The sequence below is a fragment of the Neoarius graeffei genome, chromosome 3, assembly GCF_027579695.1.
Source record: "Neoarius graeffei isolate fNeoGra1 chromosome 3, fNeoGra1.pri, whole genome shotgun sequence".
Lineage (NCBI taxonomy): Eukaryota > Metazoa > Chordata > Actinopteri > Siluriformes > Ariidae > Neoarius > Neoarius graeffei.
Genome location: NC_083571.1, coordinates 34,367,758 through 34,391,110, shown reverse-complemented (window position 1 = coordinate 34,391,110; position 23,353 = coordinate 34,367,758). Strand labels below are relative to the sequence as shown.

Genomic DNA, 23,353 nt, shown 5'->3' with positions numbered 1-23,353 from the left:
GAGCTAGCATGCTAACCCTGACGGAGAAGCCTTGCTAGTTTCCTTTTAAAGTCTTGTTTTTTTTAAAGCTCCATTTAGCTCTCTCTCTCTCTCTCTCTCTCTACTGTGGGAATTTTATATATTCTCAAAATGGACTTGCTCTGAATATTTAATCCTCAGTATGAGACCTAAGAGCAGCATCGAGGTACAAATAGGTCTCCTAGTGCATAAGTGTGTGTGCGTGTGTGTTGGAGAAAGTTTTAAGCAGAAAAAAATCCTCAAACTTTCCAAACTTTATTCCAGGTTCTCACAGTTCAAGCACAGCAGGAATTTGTCATTGCTTTTACAGTCAGAACATCCTGTTTTTAAATTTCAAAAAATGAAATGTATGTGAAACGTACTTTTTAAAACTAAACATACATAATAACCATATTTATTTGACAGACATTAGTATATTATGAGTGACCTGCGTCTCTGAGTACACGGGGCGGAGCTTACGTTTAAATCGATTGTCTAGCTACAAGGTTGATCGCCTTTATGCTAAGCACAACGTCAGGCTAGTATTTCAGCTTGATATGCTTAGCATGAAATATGACAATTAATTGATACAGTTAGGCTAGTTAGCTTTTTAGCTAGCTATTAGTCACCAACTATTGGTCAAAATGACTAGATTAAGTTAAGCTCACTATTACACTCTATTGTAGCATATAATTATGATGTTATGTTTATGAAAGTATTTTGTGATGATCATTTTAAAAAAGATGCTAATGGTGGTCAGGTACAGTGGTGCTTGAAAGTTTGTGAACCCTTGTGAATTAAAGATCCTCTTCCAGAAAATCTTAGCTGAACTATCATCAGAGCTGTTGTTTGAGTAAATAAATGCAATCAGAAGTGAGAACCCAACAGCGCTGTGCTACAGTGGTGCTTGAAAGTTTGTGAACCCTTTCGAATTTTCTTTATTTCTGCATAAATATGACCTAAAACATCGTTAGATTTTCACACAAGTCCTAAAATTAGATAAAGAGAACCCAGTTAAACAAATGAGACAAAAATATTATTACTTGGTCATTTATTTATTGAGGAAAATGATCCAGTATTACATATCTGTGAGTGGTAAAAGTATGTGAATCTCTAGGATTAGCAGTTAATTTGAAGGGGAAATTAGAGTCAGGTGTTTTCAATCAATGGGATGACAATCAGGTGTGAGTGGGCGCCCTGTTTTATTTAAAGAACAGGGATCTATCAAAGTTTGATCTTCACAACACGTTTGTGGAAGTGTATCATGGCACGAACAAAGGAGATTTCTGAGGACCTCAGAAAAAGCGTTGTTGATGCTCATCAGACTGGAAAAGGTTACAAAACCTAAAGAGTTTGGACTCCACCAATCCACAGTCAGACAGATTGTGTACAAATGGAGGAAATTCAAGACCATTGTGACCCTCCCCAGGAGTGGTTGACCAACAAAACTCACGCCAAGAGCAAGGCATGTAATAGTCGACGAGGTCACAAAGGACCCTAGGGTAACTTCTAAGCAACTGAAGGCCTCTCTCACATTGGCTAATGTTAATGTTCATGAATCCATCATCAGGAGAACACTGAACAACAATGGTGTGTATGGCAGGGTTGCAAGGAGAAAGCCACTGCTCTTCAAAAAGAACATTGCTGCTCGTCTGCAGTTTGCTAAAGATCATGTGGACAAGCCAGAAGGCTATTGGAAAAATGTTTTGTGGACGGATGAGACCAAAATAGAACTTTTTGGTTTAAATGAGAAGCGTTATGTTTGGAGAAAGGAAAACACTGCATTCCAACATAAGAACCATATCCCATCTGTGAAACACGGTGGTGGTAGTATCATGGTTTGGGCCTGTTTTGCTGCATCTGGGCCAGGACGGCTTGCCTTCATTGATGGAACAATGAATTCTGAATTATACCAGTGAATTCTAAAGGAAAATGTCAGGACATCTGTCCATGAACTGAATCTCAAGAGAAGGTGGGTCATGCAGCAAGACAACAACCCTAAGCACGCAAGTCATTCTACCAAAGAATGGTTAAAGAAGAAGAAAGTTAATGTTTTGGAATGGCCAAGTCAAAGTCCTGACCTTAATCCAATGGAAATGTTGTGGAAGGACCTGAAGCGAGCAGTTCATGTGAGGAAACCCACCAACATCCCAGAGTTGAAGCTGTTCTGTATGGAGGAATGGGCTAAAATTCCTCCAAGCCGGTGTGCAGAACTGATGAACAGTTACCGGAAACGTTCAGTTGCAGTTATTGCTGCACAAGGGGGTCACACCAGATACTGAAAGCAAAGGTTCACATACTTTTGCCACTCACAGATATGTAATATTGGATCATTTTCCTCAATAAATAAATGACCAAGTATAATATTTTTGTCTCATTTGTTTAACTGGGTTCTCTTTATCTACTTTTAGGACGTGTGTGAAAATCTGATGTTTTAGATCATATTTATGCAGAAATATTGAAAATTCTAAATGGTTCACAAACTTTCAAGCATCACTGTATGTGATTTGCTGATGAAATCTAGCCTAGCCCCGCCCTTGTTGACCCCAGCATGGCTAAATAATGAAGCGAACCTAAAAATGTCATTCTGGTTAAAAAGTGTATGAGACTGGACTTGTTTCCTCCCTGTGGGGTTAGTGGTGGTCCTGTGTGGTCCATGTTTTCTCATACACTCCAGCCCTGACGTGTGTTTTCAGGCCAAATAAGGGGCTGTATTTTCTCTCCGTCTCTTTCTCTTGGCCCTTCTCCAGGGAACTGAAACAGGAGAACGAAAAAAAGAGAGACACTGAGTGGATGTTGGTGTCGTTGAACATTAACTCTGTGAAAGAGAGCAGCAAACATGTGGGTTAATTAAACAACTGTGTGTGTGTGTGTGTGTGTCGGTGGGTTGCAAAAGTCATGAGAAAGAGATAAGCAGTCTCAGGGATTCTTCCCTTCCTGTAATTAAGAGTTGGTTAGATGTAGAAAGCATTGGATTAGAGTGGAATTCCTGTCGTTTTTTTTTTTTATATATAATTTTCTACGTTTAAATTCAAATTTGTTGATTGAAACGCTGCCTCTTCTGTTTCAAAATGTGTAGCATGGATCAGTGGGTGGAAACTACACTGCTAATAAAGATTAAAAACTTGGTGTTCTAAATAGATACAGATACAGTTAGCAGACACCATTTCCCAGAAAGGTTTACAGGGCGTTTGTTTGAGAGTAGAGGTGTGAATCTCCTGATACATCAGACACGAAGCATGCAGAATGACGTGTCATCGTGTTACACGCTTTCACTTTACCTCAGGACATGTTTGATTTCAGTGCTCCATAGCTAATCCAGCTAAAAGTAACAAAAGCCTTTGTTTTAGCATTGCACTAAACAGCTACATCATCTCAGTCAGCTTTGAGGAAGCTGTTCAGTGTCTCACACTTGCTAATGTGGTTTCTGACAAAATCTACAATGTCAAAAAACCAGTTACAGCTCTATTTTGAAAGACCAACCATATTGTTTGTGTCTGCGTGGGTTTCCTCCGGGTGCTCCGGTTTCCCCCACAGTCCAAAGACATGCAGGTTAGGTTAACTGGTGACTCTAAGGGCCTCTGCATGCTCTTGCGACAAGGCTTTCGCAGATAGCTTTTTGCAGACAGTTGTAATTTATCGTTGAGCGGGGAGTAATAGGTGTGCGCGATGTTATTCACCGCCACAACGCAAGGGGGCGCGAAGTCGCGAAATCGCTAGGAGTAGTTGGTGGGTGTGGTTAGTGGAGCGTTTATCCTCCGGTTACTTATAATGACTAGAACTGGAGTTGTATAGATGTACGTACTTCCTCACTTCCTCGATCAACCGCTCTTCGTGCTGCTCCATCTTCGCTTGTGTTTTTAAAAATGGCGGTCGTGAAAACAAACCAAACCGGGAAAGTAGGGAAGCGGAAGTGCGTGTACAGCGGATGTAGAGTGGACCAATCAGAGCCCTCTTGTCTGCGACGCTGTCTGTGAGGCTTCTGCGGTGGTCACAATTTTTGGGAGGTGCGCGCAGAGCGTCTGCGAAGGTGGGGGGCTACGCAGACGCCATCTGCGACGCCATCTGCGAGGACTGGGTTGTCAGCATAAATTGGCCTTAAATTGACCGTAGTTGTGAATGTGAGTGTGAATGGTTGTCTGTGTCTATGTGTCAGCCCTGTGATGGCCTGGCAACTTGTCCAGGGTGTACCCCGCCTTTTGCCCGTAGTCAGCTGGGATAGGCTCCAGCTTGCCTGCGACCCTGTAGAACAGGATAAAGCGGCTAGAGATAATGAGATGAGATGAGATATACGAGGGTAAGTCAAAAAGTTCTAAGACAGATGTTATAATTTCAAAAGGTGTGAAAGACATCCCCCAGACCTCTACAAAGAAGGAATTCTCTGATGGAAACACCGCTTGCAGAAGTGTTTAGACTTAAATGGAGGATATGTAGAGAAATAGCTTTGTTATTTTCATAAATAAAGATTTTTTTCAATTTGTCTTAGAACTTTTTGACTTACCCTCGTATAAGTCTTAACAGCTACATGCTAGTTAGCTAAATCTCACATGGAATTTCCCACATTTTGGAGTCTTTTATTAGTAATTAACCAACACATCTGAGGTAAATATTGATGTTCCTAACAGTTTTCTGTCATTTCCGCTGAATGCCTTTACCTTGTCCATATATGTCTTAAGAGCTACATACTAGCTAGCTAAATCTTACATGGAATTTTCCACATTTTGGAGTCTTTTATTAGTAATTAACCAACACATCTGAGGTAAATATTGATGTTCCTGACAGTTTTGTGTCATTTTCATGCTCTCTGAGTGTTTGCATTTCCTATATATAGACTGAACTAGTACATGCTAGCTAGCTAAACTGTAATATAATTCATATTGTGTCTGTTTTTAAAGTAATTTATCAACACATCTGAGTTGTGTTGATAAATTACTTTAAAAACAGACATATGCTAATGTTCCCTGAATTATGAGAATCACTTGCTCGCGCTAATCAATACTCCGATTGATATGAGAAGACTTCGTGACTTTGATGTGAACTGATTGATTTTCACTTTTACCTGAGATTTGTGAGGTCACATGTCACAAACTGAAAAATGAGAGAAAGCAGCTGCGTCTTCTTTTGTAATTTGATAAACAAAAACAAGAAGAATTACAGTGGGGCAAAAAAGTATTTAGTCAGCCACCAATTGTGCAAGTTCTCCCACTTAAAAAGATGAGAGAGGCCTGTAATTTTCATCATAGGTACATTTCAACTATGAGAGACAGAATGGGGGGAAGAATCCAGGAAATCACATTGTAGGATTTTTAATGAATTAATTGGTAAATTCCTCGGTAAAATAAGTATTTGGTCACCTACAAACAAGCAAGATTTCTGGCTCTCACAGACCTGTAACTTCTTCTTTAAGAGGCTCCTCTGTCCTCCACTCGTTACCTGTATTAATGGCACCTGTTTGAACTCGTTCTCATTCTCATTATCTCTAGCCGCTTTATCCTTCTACAGGGTCGCAGGCAAGCTGGAGCCTATCCCAGCTGACTACGGGCGAAAGGCGGGGTACACCCTGGACAAGTCGCCAGGTCATCACAGGGCTGACACATAGACACAGACAACCATTCACACTCACATTCACACCTACGGTCAATTTAGAGTTACCAGTTAACCTAACCTGCATGTCTTTGGACTGTGGGGGAAACCGGAGCACCCGGAGGAAGCCCACATGGACACGGGGAGAACATGCAAACTCCGCACAGAAAGGCCCTCGCCGGCCACGGGGCTCGAACCCAGGACCTTCTTGCTGTGAGGCGACAGCGCTAACTACTACACCACCGTGCCGCCCCATTTGAACTCGTTATCAGTATAAAAGACACCTGTCCACAACCTCAAACAGTCACACTTCAAACTCCACTATGGCCAAGACCAAAGAGCTGTCAAAGGACACCAGAAACAAAATTGTAGACCTGCACCAGGCTGGGAAGACTGAATCTACAATAGGTAAGCAGCTTGGTGTGAAGAAATCAACTGTGGGAGCAATTATTAGAAAATGGAAGGCATACAAGACCACTGATAATCTCCCTCGATCTGGGGCTCCACGCAAGATCTCACCCCGTGGGGTCAAAATGATCACAAGAACGGTGAGCAAAAATCCCAGAACCACACGGGGGGACCTAGTGAATGACCTGCAGAGAGTTGGGACCAAAGTAACAAAGGCTACCATCAGTAACACACTACACCGCCAGGGACTCAAATCCTGCAGTGCCAGACGTGTCCCCCTGCTTAAGCCAATACATGTCCAGGCCCGTCTGTAGTTTGCTAGAGAGCATTTGGATGATCCAGAAGAGGATTGGGAGAATGTCATATGGTCAGATGAAACCAACATAGAACTTTTTGGTAAAGACTCAACTTGTCGTGTTTGGAAGAGAAAGAATGCTGAGTTGCATCCAAAGAACACCATACCTACTGTGAAGCATGGGGGTGGAAACATCATGCTTTGGGGCTGTTTTTCTGCAAAGGGACCAGGATGACTGATCCGTGTAAAGGAAAGAATGAATGGGGCCATGTATCGTGAGATTTTGAGTGAAAACCTCCTTCCATCAGCAAGGGCATTGAAGATGAAACGTGGCTGGGTCTTTCAGCATGACAATGATCCCAAACACACCGCCCGGGCAACGAAGGAGTGGCTTCGTAAGAAGCATTTCAAGATCCTGGAGTGGCCTGGCCAGTCTCCAGATCTCAACTCCATAGAAAATCTTTGGAGGGAGTTGAAAGTCCGTGTTGCCCAGCGACAACCCCAAAACATCACTGCTCTAGAGGAGATCTGCATGGAGGAATGGGCCAAAATACCAGCAACAGTGTGTGAAAACCTTGTGAAGACTTACAGAAAACGTTTGACCTCTGTCATTGCCAACAAAGGGTATATAAAGGATTGAGATGAACTTTTGTTATTGACCAAATACTTATTTTCCACCATAATTTGCAAATAAATTCTTTAAAAATCAGACAATGTGATTTTCTGGATTTTTTTTTCTCATTTTGTCTCTCATAGTTGAAGTGTACCTATGATGAAAATTACAGGCCTCTCATCTTTTTAAGTGGGAGAACTTGCACAATTGGTGACTGACTAAATACTTTTTTGCCCCACTGTAGAATAAGCCATGTCCTTTCCATAGATTCTTCTCTTTTCCTTCTTCTAATATTCCTCTTTTTCATCTATCCATCAATCTATGTATTCTCTCTTCCTCATTCCATTTAGACATCTAGAAAACAAGAAGAAGCAAGGATGAATATAGAGCTCTTCATCCACCCATCCGTCCTTCCATCAGTCCATCACCTACCCATGCTTCCATCTGCTCCACACTTTCTCTTCTCTTCTTTTCTCTCCTCTCATCCATGCATCTTGTCCATAACCTCACACCATGATCATGAAGGTTCTCTGGTTTTGGTCCGTCAGTCTGCTCTGCACTGAAAGGGTTTTTTTTTTTTTGATTGATTGCTTTATTCCGAACAGTAAAGAAGATATACTTTTCATAAATAAAGATTTGAAGGGTTAAGGACGTAGCAGCCAAGGCTTGGTAATTACATGCTCACACAAAGAGACAGGAGCACTGGCAGCGCTACAGAGGAACTCAGGAGGAATATACAGAACTCTCACGCAGAAGCACAATAAAGTCTGTGATTTGGAGCGAGGCCGTATGTGGGTTTTTATACCATGCTTGTTTACTTGTTTACTCATGCAGTCCAGGTGGTTGTGAAGGTCCCAGATGCCTGATCTGAATATTACAAGGAGGTGGAGAATCCAGCCAAGATTGTGGAGCTCGTTTCCTGTCGAAAGTCATTTTACGTAAATGCAGTAAATCGCAAATCCTTTCTCAGTCTCATAAATCTGTGGCTTATAGTTTAAAACATCATGCCTGCTTCTCATGTGACATCTCTCCATAATCATTCGCACATGTACTTCATGCTTTATTTATCATTTTACACATTTACAGATATATACAGAGAGGTTTGGTTTTTTTTACAAAATCAAAAATGCAGCAAGGGAAAGGACCTCACCTCACAAAATCTAACCTTTCCAACTTTAAGTTCATCTTTTTTTTTTTTTTGTCCGAATGCCAAACACATCCTGCCTCCACTCGCCTCCTGGCTCTCGGCTTTCAACCCGACTCGACTTTGAGTGCTGAAAAATGGAAAAGGGAGTGAAAAGAGAAAGAGGAGAAAGATGGAGAAAGCAAAGGAAGAACAGATATCTGAGCTTAACAACTTCCTTTGGGTCACTTCCTGCCTCTCAGGCAGCTGCAGCAGCACACAAAAGAGGAAGAAAGAGAAAAATAAAGGGGCGGAAAAGAAAGTCTCACCTGGCAGAGTGACTGACACACACACACACACACACACACACACACACACACACACACACACACACACAAATGGACTAAAAACAAAGGAAAAGAAAGAAAGAAAATGACAGAAACAGAGTGAAAGAGTTGAATAAAGGAAAAGATGGAAGGGGAAGCAACAAGTACAGTGAAGGAAAAAAAGAAGAATATAAGAAAGGGAAAGAGCAGAGCAGAGAGAAATAGAGGAAAAGAAAGCAAAAGAACACAAAGAGAAATCATGCAAAATGTGAAAGAAAGAGAGAAAAAATAAAAGTACAGAGGTAGAGCAAAAGAAAGGGATCAAGAAAGAAAAAGTAGGAAGTGTAAGAAATATAGAAACAAGGACAAATGTAAAATAAGAGAGAAAATAGACAAATAGAACAAAAGAAAGCAAAACAACAAAAAAAATTCCAAAGAAAGAAAGTGTCAAGTACGCGATGGAGGCGGATGTATGTGCAGAAGTGTTCAGTTTTAATAAATATGCATATATATACAAAACACAAGAGGCAAACAATCCAAATCGGCAGGCAAGGTCAATAAACGAGAATACAGGCAAACAGTATGTCGGAGGAAAAAAGAGAATGAGAACTAGAAACCAGGAAAACACGAACATGGGAAGAAAGGCTCGGTAATGCGCACTTAACGTAGCGTAATACTTCGCATCACCTTTGCATCAGTGCAGTCCTTAAATAGCTCAACACATAGTTCTCTAATTGAGTTCAGGTACGCCTTGTTCACGGCGCGTGTGCTGGAGCTCACTCGGCGTGCACGCAGCCCAAGGCGCGCCTTCAGGTGCACACACCACAGCACGCAGGACTGACAGAAAGGTGTGATTCGTGTTTTCTTCTCTCTTTTCTTCTTTCTCTCCTTCATCCTACATCACTCCCTCCCTCGCATCTCTCTTGGCCCAAATTTTGGTTTTTACTAGGGCTGTCAAGCGATTAAAAAATTTATCTAATTAATTACATACTCTGTGATTAATTAATCTAAATTAATTGCATACATCAATTTTTGCTGTGAAAGTATTTAAAAATATTTCAATTCAAATGAATTTTGGCGGATGAGTAAGTCAACGTTAGCCTGGGAAATCCCATGCTGCTTTGCACAATCGTTCCGATCTGAAAAGACAGCATGGAAACTATGGTCTAAAGGCTCGCCTGAGTTAGCGAGCCAATCAGAGAGTGGGGAGGGGTGGAAAGACGGTGACGCGTACTACTCGACAAACGGAAGCTTGTAGTTTATTTGGGACTGTTTACGGATCACATTTAACCTCCTAGGGCCTAGCGGTCACATACGTGGACAGCACTTTTTAGAAATTCAGAACAAGAATCCACATATGTGGACATACTTTTTCTCAAAAAGTACATCTTATCAAAGATGATGCTTAGTTTTTATTCTAATCAGGTTCTAATAAGCCCAAATAGCAAAAAGAAATAAAAAATGCATGTAAAAAAAACAGCTTGGGTCTTAGGAGGTTAACATGGCGGCGAGCGATACGAACCAAACTTTCGATCAAGCTTTAGACACTGTTCTGAATAGTTTAGAGCGAAAGTTTTGTTTTGCCTTCTCTTTCTCTTTCCTTCTCTTCTTCGCCTCTTCGTCGCTCTAACTACGTCACCGGGTACAACTGCCATGATTGGCCATGGGCTACGTATACGCCAAATGATAGACATTCGCAACGTCCAATAAACGGCCATTGACAATCGTAAACCACACCTCCCCTACGAGAAATTCAATAGGCGGATTCCGGACCATATTTCACTTGTGATATGGTCTGGTGTTAACCAGACTAAGTCAACGTGAATCAACATTATAGATTTTAAAGTTCGACGTCTCTTTTATTATTATTCGTGCAGTAACACAGAGGTAAGTGTGATTGCTAACTGAAGTCCAGTGATCCCCAGTCAGCGCAATATATTCAGCTCCTGCCATTACATCTTCTTCTCTTCTCTTTTCTGTGTTGTAAAGCTGCTGGATTTTGGACACAATTGTGTTTCTCGATGGCGGCTTATAAGTTGTGTCAGAAGATGCTACCTGTAAATCCTCTGCTAACTCCCTGTCCTCTATCACCAAAACTGGTCTTCAGGCCATTGCAATTCATTTAGGAAGGGAGTTAGTTAGCCAGTCACAGGTTGACTTGCTAAGTTTGCGTCTGAATGTCTGGTTGAGTGTGGCTTGGCAAGGCTGGCTGCTCGCGTTAGCATCAAGGGGTGTGCTAAAGGCTTTGCCTTGAGGTGATATTTCAGACTTGACGAACTCCTATGGTATGAAAATTCCTTAATGCAGAAATTACAGAGAATGAAGCTTCTGTCAACAGTTCCATTTGGGTGTTTTTTAAACGTAAAGTTCCATTCACTGGACCAAGAAGCGCATTCTTGTCCGCCTCCTTCATTTTACAGTCACTTTTGGCCAGAACACCACTGGGTCAAAGGTCACTACAGAATGCGATTAATCAGTTAATTTTTTAAAAACACATTATTTTTTCTGTGATTAATTAATCGAAATTAATGCATTATTTTGACAGCCCTAGTTTTTACGAGAGAGCGAGAGATTAAAAGTTGCACTCAGTTCTGGATCAAATTCTTTCGTACCTGTTCAGTAACATTAACACATAGACATCCTATTATTACGTAGACGGAGCATCCAACGTAAATTCTAAAAGCGCTGACGAGACGCGGGGCCGCCATCTTGGAGTGGTGATACGCTGCACTCAGTGTAATGCGCCATAGACATCCTATTATTACGTAATAATAGGATGTCTATGTAATGTGCTGGCAGCGCTGGCTCGCATTTTTTTGTCATACATGTAGCTATGATAAAGGATAGCGGCGGGGTTATTATTCATAGTTGGCTTCGCGTTAATAGAATATCCTGATATTAAAGGAACAGTCCACCGTACTTCCATAATGAAATATGCTCTTATCTGAATTGAGACGAGCTGCTCCGTACCTCTCCGAGCTTTGCGCAACCTCCCAGTCAGTCAGACGCGCTGTCACTCCTGTTAGCAATGTAGCTAGGCTCAGTATGGCCAATGGTATTTTTTGGGGCTGTAGTTAGATGCGACCAAACTCTTCCGCGTTTTTCCTGTTTACATAGGTTTATATGACCAGTGATATGAAACAAGTTCAGTTACACAAATTGAAACGTAGCGATTTTCTATGCTATGGAAAGTCCGCACTATAATGATAGGCGTACTAACACCTTCTGCGCGCTTCGGCAGCGCATTGATACGGACCTCAGATATCAATGCGCTGCCGAAGCGCGCAGAAGGTGTTAGTACGCCTGTCATTATAGTGCGCACTTTCCATAGCATAGAAAATCGCTACGTTTCAATTTGTGTAACTGAACTTGTTTCATATCACTGGTCATATAAACCTATGTAAACAGGAAAAACGTGGAAGAGTTTGGTCGCATCTAACTACAGCCCCAAAAAATACCATTGGCCATACTGAGCCTAGCTACATTGCTAACAGGAGTGACAGCGCGTCTGACTGCGTCTGACTGACTGGGAGGTCGCGCAAAGCTCGGAGAGGTACGGAGCAGCTCGTCTCAATTCAGATAAGAGCATATTTCATTATGGAAGTGCGGTGGACTGTTCCTTTAAGTGAACAGACGTCGGGGATTGTTGAAGTTGAGGAAACGGTGATTAATATCCTACAAAAAATGTGTGAATACTAAATACATTAGATATAAACAGCTTAACGTTTTTCTATCGGCTACAACCACCAACCTGTTGCAATAGATAGGGTAAATTCAGGTAAAGTGGGACACTTTTTTAAATAAAATGCGGTTTTAACAATCTAAATCCATTATAATGATTCAAATGTGTGTATGTTTTCTTTAAATAGATTGTTAAGAACATATCAAAGGGGAAATTAATCTAGTCAGTGAATTTATAAGAGCCTTTTACATCTTTTAACACAATCTGACACCCCCTTCAGCAAAGCTGATGTATTCAGGTTGAGTGGGGCACTTTGTTTGGTATGTTATAAATAGTTGTGTATGAGGAACAATTTGTTTGCTCACTTCTCTCGAAAAGATCATGGAATGAGATGGCGAAGTGTAATCTTGTAGCATTTCCTCTACTGTTATTTACAGGTTACTTTAACCGACAAACTTTTTTTTTTGAAACCGAGAAAAATTTGACAGGTTAACGTAGGTTAACAGCCCTACCCCTAACACAGTCTAGACTGTACATTTATACCCGTTGGCGTTCACAATCATCATAATTTCTTCATCATTTATTTCGACTTTATCATATTTAATTTCATTCATGTCTATTATTGTCATACTCTTATGTATTAGACTAGTGCTACCTGATGACGATTTAAGTCTCTTAGCTCCTTCTCAGCTCTGGTAATGTACTATTTAAAAAAAACAACAAATAGTACGGTAATGCTAAATCTTACTTGTGAAAAGTAATCCCCCTGCTTCTGTTTGAAATGGTTCGCTCGTTTGAGCAGGAGTACACTGAGCACCAACCTGGCATCTTGTCTCTTGTCTTCTTCTTCAGTCGTGTAGTATGGTGCAGTAATAGACGTTACTTTGATATATATGAGTATCTCGCGCTTATCTCACCACTCCAAGATGGCGACCGTATTTCTCGCGTCAGAACAGCCAACGCTCCGTCTACGTAATAATAGGATGTCTATGCATTAACATAGCTAGCTAAGTGACTGAAGCTAACTAGTGGTTCTCTTAATGCTCCTTTGTGAGCTAGCATTAGCATAGCCAAGGCATGTGAGAGAAAGTAAATAACGTTGTCGAAAACAAATTGTTGTACATTCAGCAAACGACACAGTGCTGCCTTTTATCCTTGCGCTAATTGGTCGTTCTTTCACCAACCCTATTTCCCAGCTCATTATTTTGCTCTTTCTCTCGCTCGCTGTCTTTTGTAATTTCCCCCGAGACGTCTCGTCAGTGGGTCGGCGCTACAATTAGAAGCGAGAGCTCCGAGTGTGTCGGAGGTTAAACGTATTCTCGTTTACGTAGAGAGGTGTTTTGCCATGGGCTGCACACTTCTACTGCAAAAGACAAGAAGCCACAGTGCTGTGATGCACACACACACACGCACGCACGGAAACGTGTAGGCTGATGGAATTTGGTAGCAAGCTAGTCATTTTGAACAGATTTAGCAAACTAAAACAGAATAGACTTGGATGGAACACTAGCGTTGTTAGCCAGGTAGCGGGCATTAACCACAGGCCAAGAAGCCACAGGACAACAAGACAGACAGACAGACACACACACACACAGCATATAAAAATGTTTTTTCACAACCACGTGGCAAAGTTAGCTAGTTGGACTGATTTTGCTGAATGAAAAAAAAAAAGAACAACAGAAAGCTGTGTGTTAGCGAGCTAGCAACATTGCCAGAAAAGGGTACTACAAAAGAGATATTTTTAGCTAGCCCATGTCAGGGCTTTGAACCAGAATTTTTTTCCTATTGGTTCGTTCTGAACAGAAACGGAATTTTAACGTTTCCGGTTTTGGGTTCCACCATTAAATAGACGTTCCCGAACCGGTTAGAACAAAAAAATTTCGTTCCCGGAACGGTTAATTACGTTCCCTGTCAGCTGTTTAGCAAATGGCCATAAAATTATGTCTCTGTCTCATCCAGCTTAAGCCAAATGTAGGCTAATTCTATTACAACCTTCATTAAATAAGGCAAGAAATAATTCAAAACAATTATTATTTCAAATGTTGGCGATTTGGATTCTCAGTATGTCTTCCCATCTACACAAACAGAAAAAGTGCCAAAAATGAAAGATAATTCGTTTAGTGTGTTACCAAAGGCTAGTCAGGCCCTATGCATTGATAGGCTAACAGAGGTTAACGTCATTTAATGTTCGCGAGCCTCTCATTAATGTGGACAAATATATTGATATCGTGTTTGAAATTGACGTTTTTGAATAACGATAGACTGCAATATTTACCTCTTATTTAAGATGTGGAGACGTGATAGTAGTCCACCCTCCCACTCTCTCCATTCAGTCAGTGAACGTCACACAGGAAGTGAACCCCAGCGGGTCATAGAAACTTGCGCAGGAGAAGAATGACTTTTTTATTTGTAGGCTACGGAAACTTTGAGGAACGAAATAAAAACCGGTATTAACCGGTTACCATTATTTTTAATAAGCGTTTCTGTTCCGGAACATAAAAAAATAATAAAGTTTCTGGTTTCATTTCTGTTCCATGTGAAATAGAAAAAGTTCCCGGTTTTCGTTTTCGTTCCTTGAACCGGTTCAAAGCCCTGGCCCATGTTAGTCACAAGATACTGCACAGCCGGATATTATAGTAAAAATATAACACATTTAGCAAATGTGAAGGTGATGTTTTATTTTAGCAAGATAGCCAGATATAGTATAAATAAAACACCATATGAGGAAATGTGTGAGCAGATAATTGTTGTTGTTGTTGTTTGTTTGTTTTTTTTTACTTGGAAAAGATTTAGCGAAGTTGAGAAGTGATTTTTTTTAAATTACTTTCGCAATCTAAGAAGTGCTAGCCACAACATAACGTAGCTCGATATTTAAACATACACCACAAATGAAGGAAATGTGTGTACCGGTATATTGCTTTAAAATAGCAAGCTGATTCCCCAAATGAAAATGGCCGCTTGTGTTAGCTAGCAGTTGAGTAAGACAACCAGACTGATGGTATTTGCTAGGTTGTTGCTTAACTAGCTGGTTTTAGTGAATTAAGCCAGTGTATTAGCAAGCTAGCATGGTTAGGTTGTCAACATTATGTTTGCTAATTCAGATTGAACTAATGATGAACGCGCCCCGTTTTTGTATGATTTTAGCTTTCAAACCGCTGAGGGGATGCTAACTGCTAACAAAGTGCCAGCCTGACTGATAGCAACTCTCTCTCTCTCTCTCTCTCTCTCTCTCTCTCTTATTCCTCTCCCAGTTGAGAATATCTTCTCTTTTCTTTCTTCCCTCTGAGTCTTTTTTGTTTTTCTTTCCATTACAGAGAGAAAGCTGTAATTATCTCTGGCCCACACCAGAGGACGAGGCTATTTTTTGGTAGGAAGAAATGGATTGTGGTTCGGAGTTCTGGGGCGTCTCTCGAGGCCCGGGTTTGTGTGAAAACCCTGCCAAAGGCTGAAGAACACCTCAGCTTTGAAAGACACAGTCTACCACTGCTATAATTATAGTGCACAGCTTGATTAGCCGAAAAAAGCATTTCCAAACTTCTCCATCATCATCTGTCTCATTTTTATCACTCCTCAAAATGTGATTTGCGTTTGTGTGTGTGTGTGTGTGTGTGTGTGTGTGAGAGAGAGAAGCTGTTCAAGGTGTGTGTGTGTGTGTGTTAACCGTGGAAGACAAGCCTTTTTAAATGTGTCAAGTAATCCTACACATTTTGCTAACTTTAAAATATTAACCAGTAAACAAAGAGCTTTTTTTGCGATAAAAATACAGAGGCACTGGTAGTTATTCATAACTAAGAGTTATTAAGGAAGAAATCCAAATAACTAGAGCTGGTTAGCTAGCTAGTGTTAGCTCTTCCCACATAAAATCAACTGAAAACAGAGTTTTTGCCACATTTATGAAAACCGTCCTTCTATAAACAGCTCACTTTATTGATTTACTTATTTATTTATCTATTTATCGTGTCCATGATTGTTTTTCAATGAAATTTCTCAATAAGGAAAATGTGTTAGCATTGAATGCTAAAGATAGTTCCAGTGTAATTTTAGAGCATTTTCTTACTAATTGAGCAACACATCTGAGGTAAACGTTGACGGTCCGGATGTTTCTGTGTTATTTTTTTGTCTTTATGTCGTCCAGAAAAAGATTTAAGGACAGTATGCTACCTGGAGCAAGTTTGACCTAGCTTATGCTTAGCGTCTGTACTTAGCAGTTGCCTAGCAACAGCGTTCAGAGGTTGTGATCGTGTGTTAAATGCACAAACATGGCAAGTTTGTTTATAACTTTCTGTCTGTGACACTATCGCCGGACACTATCACAATATTTTGCTGAAGAAATTAAAGAAAGAAAGAAAGAAAGAAAGAAAGAAAGAAAGAAAGAAAGAAAGAAGTTGACGTGCCACCCGTTTTGTCCACCATTTTTGGAAAGAGAGAGAGAGAGTCTATCTATGTTATTTTTAATGGTAAGGGGCGGGCTGTGGCTAGGCTATTCCTGGGGTTTGCTGTGTGTGTGTGTGTGTGTGTGTGTGTGTGTGTGTGTGTGTGTGTGTGTGTAAAAAAGAGAAAGAGAGAGAGATATTGAGACAGACAGGCCCGAGATTTTGGGTTTCCAAAATGTTTTTTCGGCGCTAATCAGACAGCGCGGTGGCGCTCAGCCTTCTCTATCCTGCAATTACCGAGAACGCCACGCTACGCACAAGAGAGACAAGCTGGAAAACATTTTCTCTGTCTGTCTCTCTTTCTGTCTATCTCTCTCTTCCTGTCTTTCTCACTGTATGTGCCTCTCTTTCTCTCTCTTTCTCTATTGCTCTCTTTCTCGTTCTCTCTCTCTCTTTACTTTCTCTGTCTGTCTGTCTATCTGTCTGTCACTCTATCTCTCTCTCTCTCTCTCTCTCTCTCTCTCAGTCAATCACACAGCAGTTAAAACAGCTCTGGCGTAGTCAAACGGGGCTTCAAAAGGTGTTGGCAGAGGCCATGCTAGCAAACTACAGGGTGTTTAGGTGTGTGTGTGTGTGGTTCAGGAGATTATTTTAAGGCGTGGGTGTGTGCTAGCTAGAACGTCTTAAAGCGCAGTCCAGATTCAAGGCCTTTCTTGACCTCTCTGTGGCGCACACACACAGACACATACACACACACACGCACGTGCGCTCGCAGTGTTTCACACATCTGCATGGCCAGAAGCTCAACAGCCGTGCCATACTGTCTGCTTCCTTACGTCTGGCTGTTAGCTATAGTGACAAAAAATATAATTACTCTGCTAAGATTTCATTATGAAGCAGGATGTTTTTTTCTTACCAATTAAGCAAATTCTGATTGAAATCAATGTTTGCTGAAATAAACTAGCTTGCTGTTGCTACATCGAAGTGTTCTTCATTCATAAATAGGGAGGGAAAGTGAAACACAGCGATCCTAGTGGTAGTGTTCCTAAGCCGAGAGCCATACTACTGAAAATCCCATAGACCCGATTTTTAAAAAAATCCCACGAAGTTATGACGTGGAACTTGTACACCCCCAAAAAATATGTTGTACACTACCGTTCAAAAGTTTGGGGTCACCCAGACAATTTTGTGTTTTCCATGAAAAGTCACACTTTTATTTCCCGCCATAAGTTGTAAAATGAATAGAAAATATAGTCAAGACATTTTTCTGGCCATTTTGAGCATTTAATCGACCCCACAAATGTGATGCTCCAGAAACTCAATCTGCTCAAAGGAAGGTCAGTTTTATAGCTTCTCTAAAGAGCTCAACTGTTTTCAGCTGTGCTAACATGATTGTACAAGGGTTTTCTAATCATCCATTAGCCTTCTGAGGCAATGAGCAAACACATTGTACCATTAGAACACTGGAGTGAGAGTTGCTGGAAATGGGCCTCTATACACCTATGGAGATATTGCACCAAAAACCAGACATTTGCAGCTAGAATAGCCATTTACCACATTAGCAATGTATAGAGTGGATTTCTGATTAGTTTAAAGTGACCTTCATTGAAAAGAACAGTGCTTTTCTTTCAAAAATAAGGACATTTCAAAGTGACCCCAAACTTTTGAACGGTAGTGTATATGTTGGGATTATCTACTAACTGTGAAAGTATCGGGTGAAATTTCGCTGTCTTTTAAAAGATCGAAATTGCGCCCAACCTGTCAGAAACGGACTACAACCAAACTGTCTAGTCAGAGTCGCTCATATTACGTCAGCAGTAGGCTTGATAAGTTTTGTTCTTCATACTAGCCCTTACGAGTGCTGACAGCTCTCCCTGTGAATAGCGGCAGTTGACTACATGCCCTGATCTGTAATGGTTATCCCCACGAGGGATGCATTTCTTATTGGTATAGAAATACTCCGCCAACCACACTATAGACCCCTTTCACTGACGTCACCCGAAACCGGAAGTAAACAGACCCTGCGCCATTTTGGAAGACCAACAAACTCGTGATAACGGCAGCGGTATGTGAACCCACGAGAATAAAGTGGAGTGGCAAACGACTTAAACAAACAAATCTGAGCTGTTTTATTTATGATTTATTGGCCCAACAGTAGACTTGAAAGAAACCTGTGTGAGACTTGGCAAAAAACTGTGGATATAATGGATAAGTCTGTGCATGATCTGTGGACACTTTGAGGTAAGCAAACGCAAGAAATTCAGATTTAAAACATGCTAAATTGGCCTCAAGTTGATAACTGTATAAGGAGCAAGCCTCCCAGACTTCTACAATTTAATAATAATAATAATAATTTAGGATGGTTTGGGGCTTGCTGTCCCTCCTATTATATAAATAAAGCATAGTTGTTGTGTAGGCATATATCATAAATACATATGTATAATTTGGATAAATTAACCTAAATTATGGATACCTTAATAGTAACAAAAAGTATTAATTTTTCAACTGAAAATATATATTATTAAAAGATAAATATCAATAAGATTACCTTGGCCATAACTATGTGTAGGTTATTCTTAATAACAGCTGTAATATCACGAACCAAGCCACTAACAACATAATTGTAAGCCTGTAGCCCTTTGTAGGCTTTCAAGTCATCAGCAGTGTAGGCACTGGGTGTAAACAACAAATAGTTTACAATGTCTGGGTAGCAAACAGATGGCAGAATTGGTGTCCGGTCCTCCTTATGTATCTGACACGGAGAAATAATATAAATCGTGCTGCCTACCAGATTACAGTCGTCTGTTTTATTGTATCAGTACTAGTATCACTTACTATACTCATCAGTCATAGATTAGTCCAGTACAACATGACCAGCTTGCTTTTTTTCCATTTGACTGTCGCAAGTTTTTTCAGGCTGGTACAGTCAAAAATTGAAAAAAGTTTTGGCCTACTAAACTAGTCATCGATTCTACTAGTGTATTAATTGGAGTCGACATGAAAACGTTAGGTAAAAACTTTAAACCAGTACAATCTCTTCTTCAAAGTTTCACCAAATGGTTTTATTTATGCAATTTAAAGCTCATAATACTGTATAACTTTGGTCGAGTAAAAACACGGAGCTAAACATGGCTGAATCCTGAATGACTCCTATTTGTTTAAATAGGGGACTACATAGGTGGCAAAATGTAGTTTCTTTTTCCCTGCCATGGAAGTGCACTTGTATACCGAGGAGGAAAGCAATTTGCATTACAGCCGTGAGGCGGCTCGGCTCGGTTTTCCCTTTCGGGCGCTCTCGTTTTCTGTTAGAATTTGGTAAAGAAAAAAAAATATATTATTTACCAGCTTACCCGGTCCATTAACATAAATCTGACAGATGACAAGGTCGGGATATAGTAAACGAACTTTTGCGTTAAACTGTGTGCTTGGATTCACATAATTTTTTCTGAGTCTTATCATATGGGTCAAACCCATCAATCACAGCCAGTTTCTCCACATACCGTGCCCTTTCTGCAGCTGGTAATGTACTCACATAACCCGAATTATCATCCATCGTGTCACTTTACTCTCGCTCGTACTTTGTTTTATATTGTGAGTGCATGTACTTGGTCTTCCAATATGGCGCCTAACAAAATCTTGCGGCGTGGTGACGTCATGTGAAAGGGGTCTATATAAATCGGCATGTTGATGTAGGCTACTCGCCGGCCGCTACCTGCTACAGATTTGGAAAGGCGCTAGACTTGCGGTGACGTCACATACACGACGTCGGGTCCGTGTAGTCTTTGATCAGCTTATTAAAAAACATTCAAAACATTTCAAATCGGTGGAAAAAATAAAGTATGATCACCAGGCTCAATAGAGCTGCCCGACATGCACAACATATGGAAGCCATTGTCTTAACTTTGAAGTGTAACCCGAAATGTAATTTTTTGAAAAGGTATTCCCATTCATTTTGCCAGGTTGGAACGCATCCAGTAGGGGGTGATGAAATTACTTTCCCTCCCTATTGCTAAATAGCTTGCTAGCTTGGTTAGTTCTTAGTATAAGTGATGGATGAAATGAGCTGATGTTAGCTGAAGCTAAATAACTATCCACAGTGCATTTAGAGTTTCTTGTATTACTGTTTGAATTTAAAAGAAAAAAAAATTCACAAGAACAAAAACTGATGGAAAAAAAATTGTCAGAGTTCATGCTAATGATGTCTTTTAGGTTGATTAGCTCATTTTGGCTGTGTTTTTCCACAGGTCTCGTCACTACCACGTCTCGCAAACTGGACAGAGAGCAACAGGATGAGCACATCCTCGAGGTAACTCCGCCCCCTTTTTAAAAAATCCACCAATCAACTTCTGCCACCATTTTAACAGTCAGTCAGTTTGTTCTTTCTTTCTTTCTTGTCTTTTATCTTTCTGCTTTTTATCTGTTTGTTGTTTTCTTTCATCTCTTCATTGTTGTATTTCTTTTCTTCCTGATTTTCCTTTTCTTTCTCTCTTCCCTTTCGAGTTTTCTCTCCCTCTGTGGTCAGTCACATGGTATTTCACTGGTGACTCGCGCGCAGGTATTACTTCACATACGTGTGTGTGTGTGTGTGTGTGTGTGTGAGTGTGTGTGTGTGTAGATTCCCGCTGCAGGGACTGAATGAGGTTTTGTCTGGAGCCACAAAAGAGAGAGAGAGACAGAGAGAGAGAGAGAGAAAGATTCCATTTCCCACCTCTCATACCAACTTCCCAAAGTGCTTCTGTTAGGGATTCAAATATCAGCCACATGTGTGTTTGTGCACACGTGTGTGTGTGTGTGTGTGTGTGTGTGTGTGTGTGTGTGTGTGTGTGTGGTTCTTTGTTCTCTCTCAGTGTTCCAACTCGGATCAGGCAGGCCAGAACAGGAAATATCAATCAGCCACCAGCCGCTGTCTAAACTTGTGGCTATTTAATTGAGTTATTTCTATCTATCTATCTATCTATCTATCTATCTATCTATCTATCTATCTATCTATCTATCTATCTATCTATCTATCTATCTATCTATCTATCTATCTATCTTTTTCTCTCTCTCATTCTTTCTCTCCATCTCTTTCTGTCTCTCGCTGTCTTTTTCTCTTTTTCTCTCCGTCTCTCTCTCAGAGTGACTGTTAGTGATGTGGCATTTGTGTGTGCGTGCGTGTGTGTGGTTTTGGTTTGATGTCTCACTCAATGATGGACTAAAAATCTCTTCTTTCTTTCTTTCTTTCTTTCTTTCTTTCTTTCTTTCTTTCTTTCTTTCTTTCTTTCTTTGCTGTTTTTCTTTTCCTTCCCTATTTCCACATTTTTATGTATATTTCTTTTTCTATCATTCTCCTCTATCTTGCTAACTCTTTTTCTCTCTCTATCCATCCCCTCTGGCTTTTTAGTTACGTTTCTCTGCCTCTCTTTCTCTTTTTATCTCTCTCTTCGGCTCTATGTTTCAGTCTATCTCTCCAAGTAATGGAAAAGTACAACAGACTAATGGAGCTAATGTTGTACCTCCTTACAGTTTTCTCTCTCTCTCTCTCTCTCTCTCTCTCTCTCTCTCCTCTGGTGGTCAGTGTGGTTATATCAGTGCGACCCTGCTCAGTGTTTAGTGTTTGGTTTGGGTTCAACATCAGGAAGTCCTTTATTGATGTCCGTCCCTCCAGGGTGCGGAAAAATTGGGGGCGGCGTAGATGCTTGAAAGGTCATTCAGGACTGTGTGTGTGGGGGGGGAGGGGCAGTAACACTCTGCACACTTAAAGAGACGGAAGAACAGCGTGGAAACAGCACATCTAAACAAAAGTTGATGAAAAAGGCCATGAACCGAAAAATTATTTAATTCCGTGATTATAAATGTGATTTCATGAATCAGTTCATGTGAGTCATTTAGAATTTTATTGCGAGTCATTTTTTTCCTATTTTGGCATCACGTTTTGGAAACTACTTTTTTCTGTTTGCTAGCATGAATCCATTCATCTTCAGGAAGCACTTCATCTTGGTCACAATAACATTTGGTATTTAATTAATTGTTTAAAAACTTTCGTATCTTCGTCTGTCCAAGTAGCACAGCTGTCCTCTCGGGCCATGTTCATGTTTAGACAGAGTGCTGAAGCATGTGCCTGGTGTCCTTGTGTCCCCTATATAATGGGCTGCGACGCGCCATCTAGTGAGCCACGATTTTTTTTTTTTCAAGTTGAAGCTAATTTTTACTTGTAGTAGGGTACAATTACTGGGTTGCAGCTGACGTCACATCCGCCTCATTAATCTACGGTCACACTACAGCTCGCGATGCTTTGCGACGGGTTATCGGTGAAAATGAGGCATTTTGGTGACGATGCTTGGCGATATACACATGAGCTAAAAGTTGTGGTCACACAGCAGGCGAACACTTGACTGTCACGCCTTTGCACACTTGAGTCTGGCGCAGCTTGAGCGGCCATGCTCACTCACGGAACACGTGGTGCGCGCACTTGGGACCCGGTCGTTATGGGAAACACCTGATACTGATTTGAGCGCAATCAGCATGCACGGATACGGACGCTGTTTTCACGGAGACTTTGCAAAGTATCATTATCACTATCACATTTGTTTCTAGCCATGTTTATAATGCTGTTTAAATACTCTGCTTTATGATTCTCCTTTGCGATTTGGTTTTGTAAATATCATGCTTGCTAATAAACACTCTTCCTGCACTTAGATCCGTCTACCACCGGCTATATTGTAGTGTCCTGATCCCCAGATCTCATCTCATTATCTCTAGCTGCTTTATCCTGTTCTACAGGGTCGCAGGCAAGCTGGAGCCTATCCCAGCTGACTATGGGCGAAAGGCGGGGTACACCCTGGACAAGTCGCCAGGTCATCACAGGGCTGACACATAGACACAGACAACCATTCACACTCACATTCGCACTTACGGTCAATTTAGAGTCACCAGTTAACCTAACCTGCATGTCTTTGGACTGTGGGGGAAAC

The 23,353-nt window shown here is 40.9% G+C and overlaps 1 protein-coding gene across 5 annotated transcripts in view; it reads left to right on the top strand.

Moving 5' to 3' along the window:
* Window positions 1-23,353, top strand: part of fat1a (FAT atypical cadherin 1a) — a 132,665-nt gene that overhangs the window by 33,899 nt on the left and 75,413 nt on the right. For all 5 annotated transcript variants that reach the window (XM_060916739.1, XM_060916740.1, XM_060916741.1 and 2 more), the window contains exon 4: window positions 20,645-20,706. In XM_060916739.1, coding sequence (XP_060772722.1) covers window positions 20,645-20,706 — 62 coding nt within the window. The remainder of the gene's footprint in view (window positions 1-20,644; window positions 20,707-23,353) is intronic.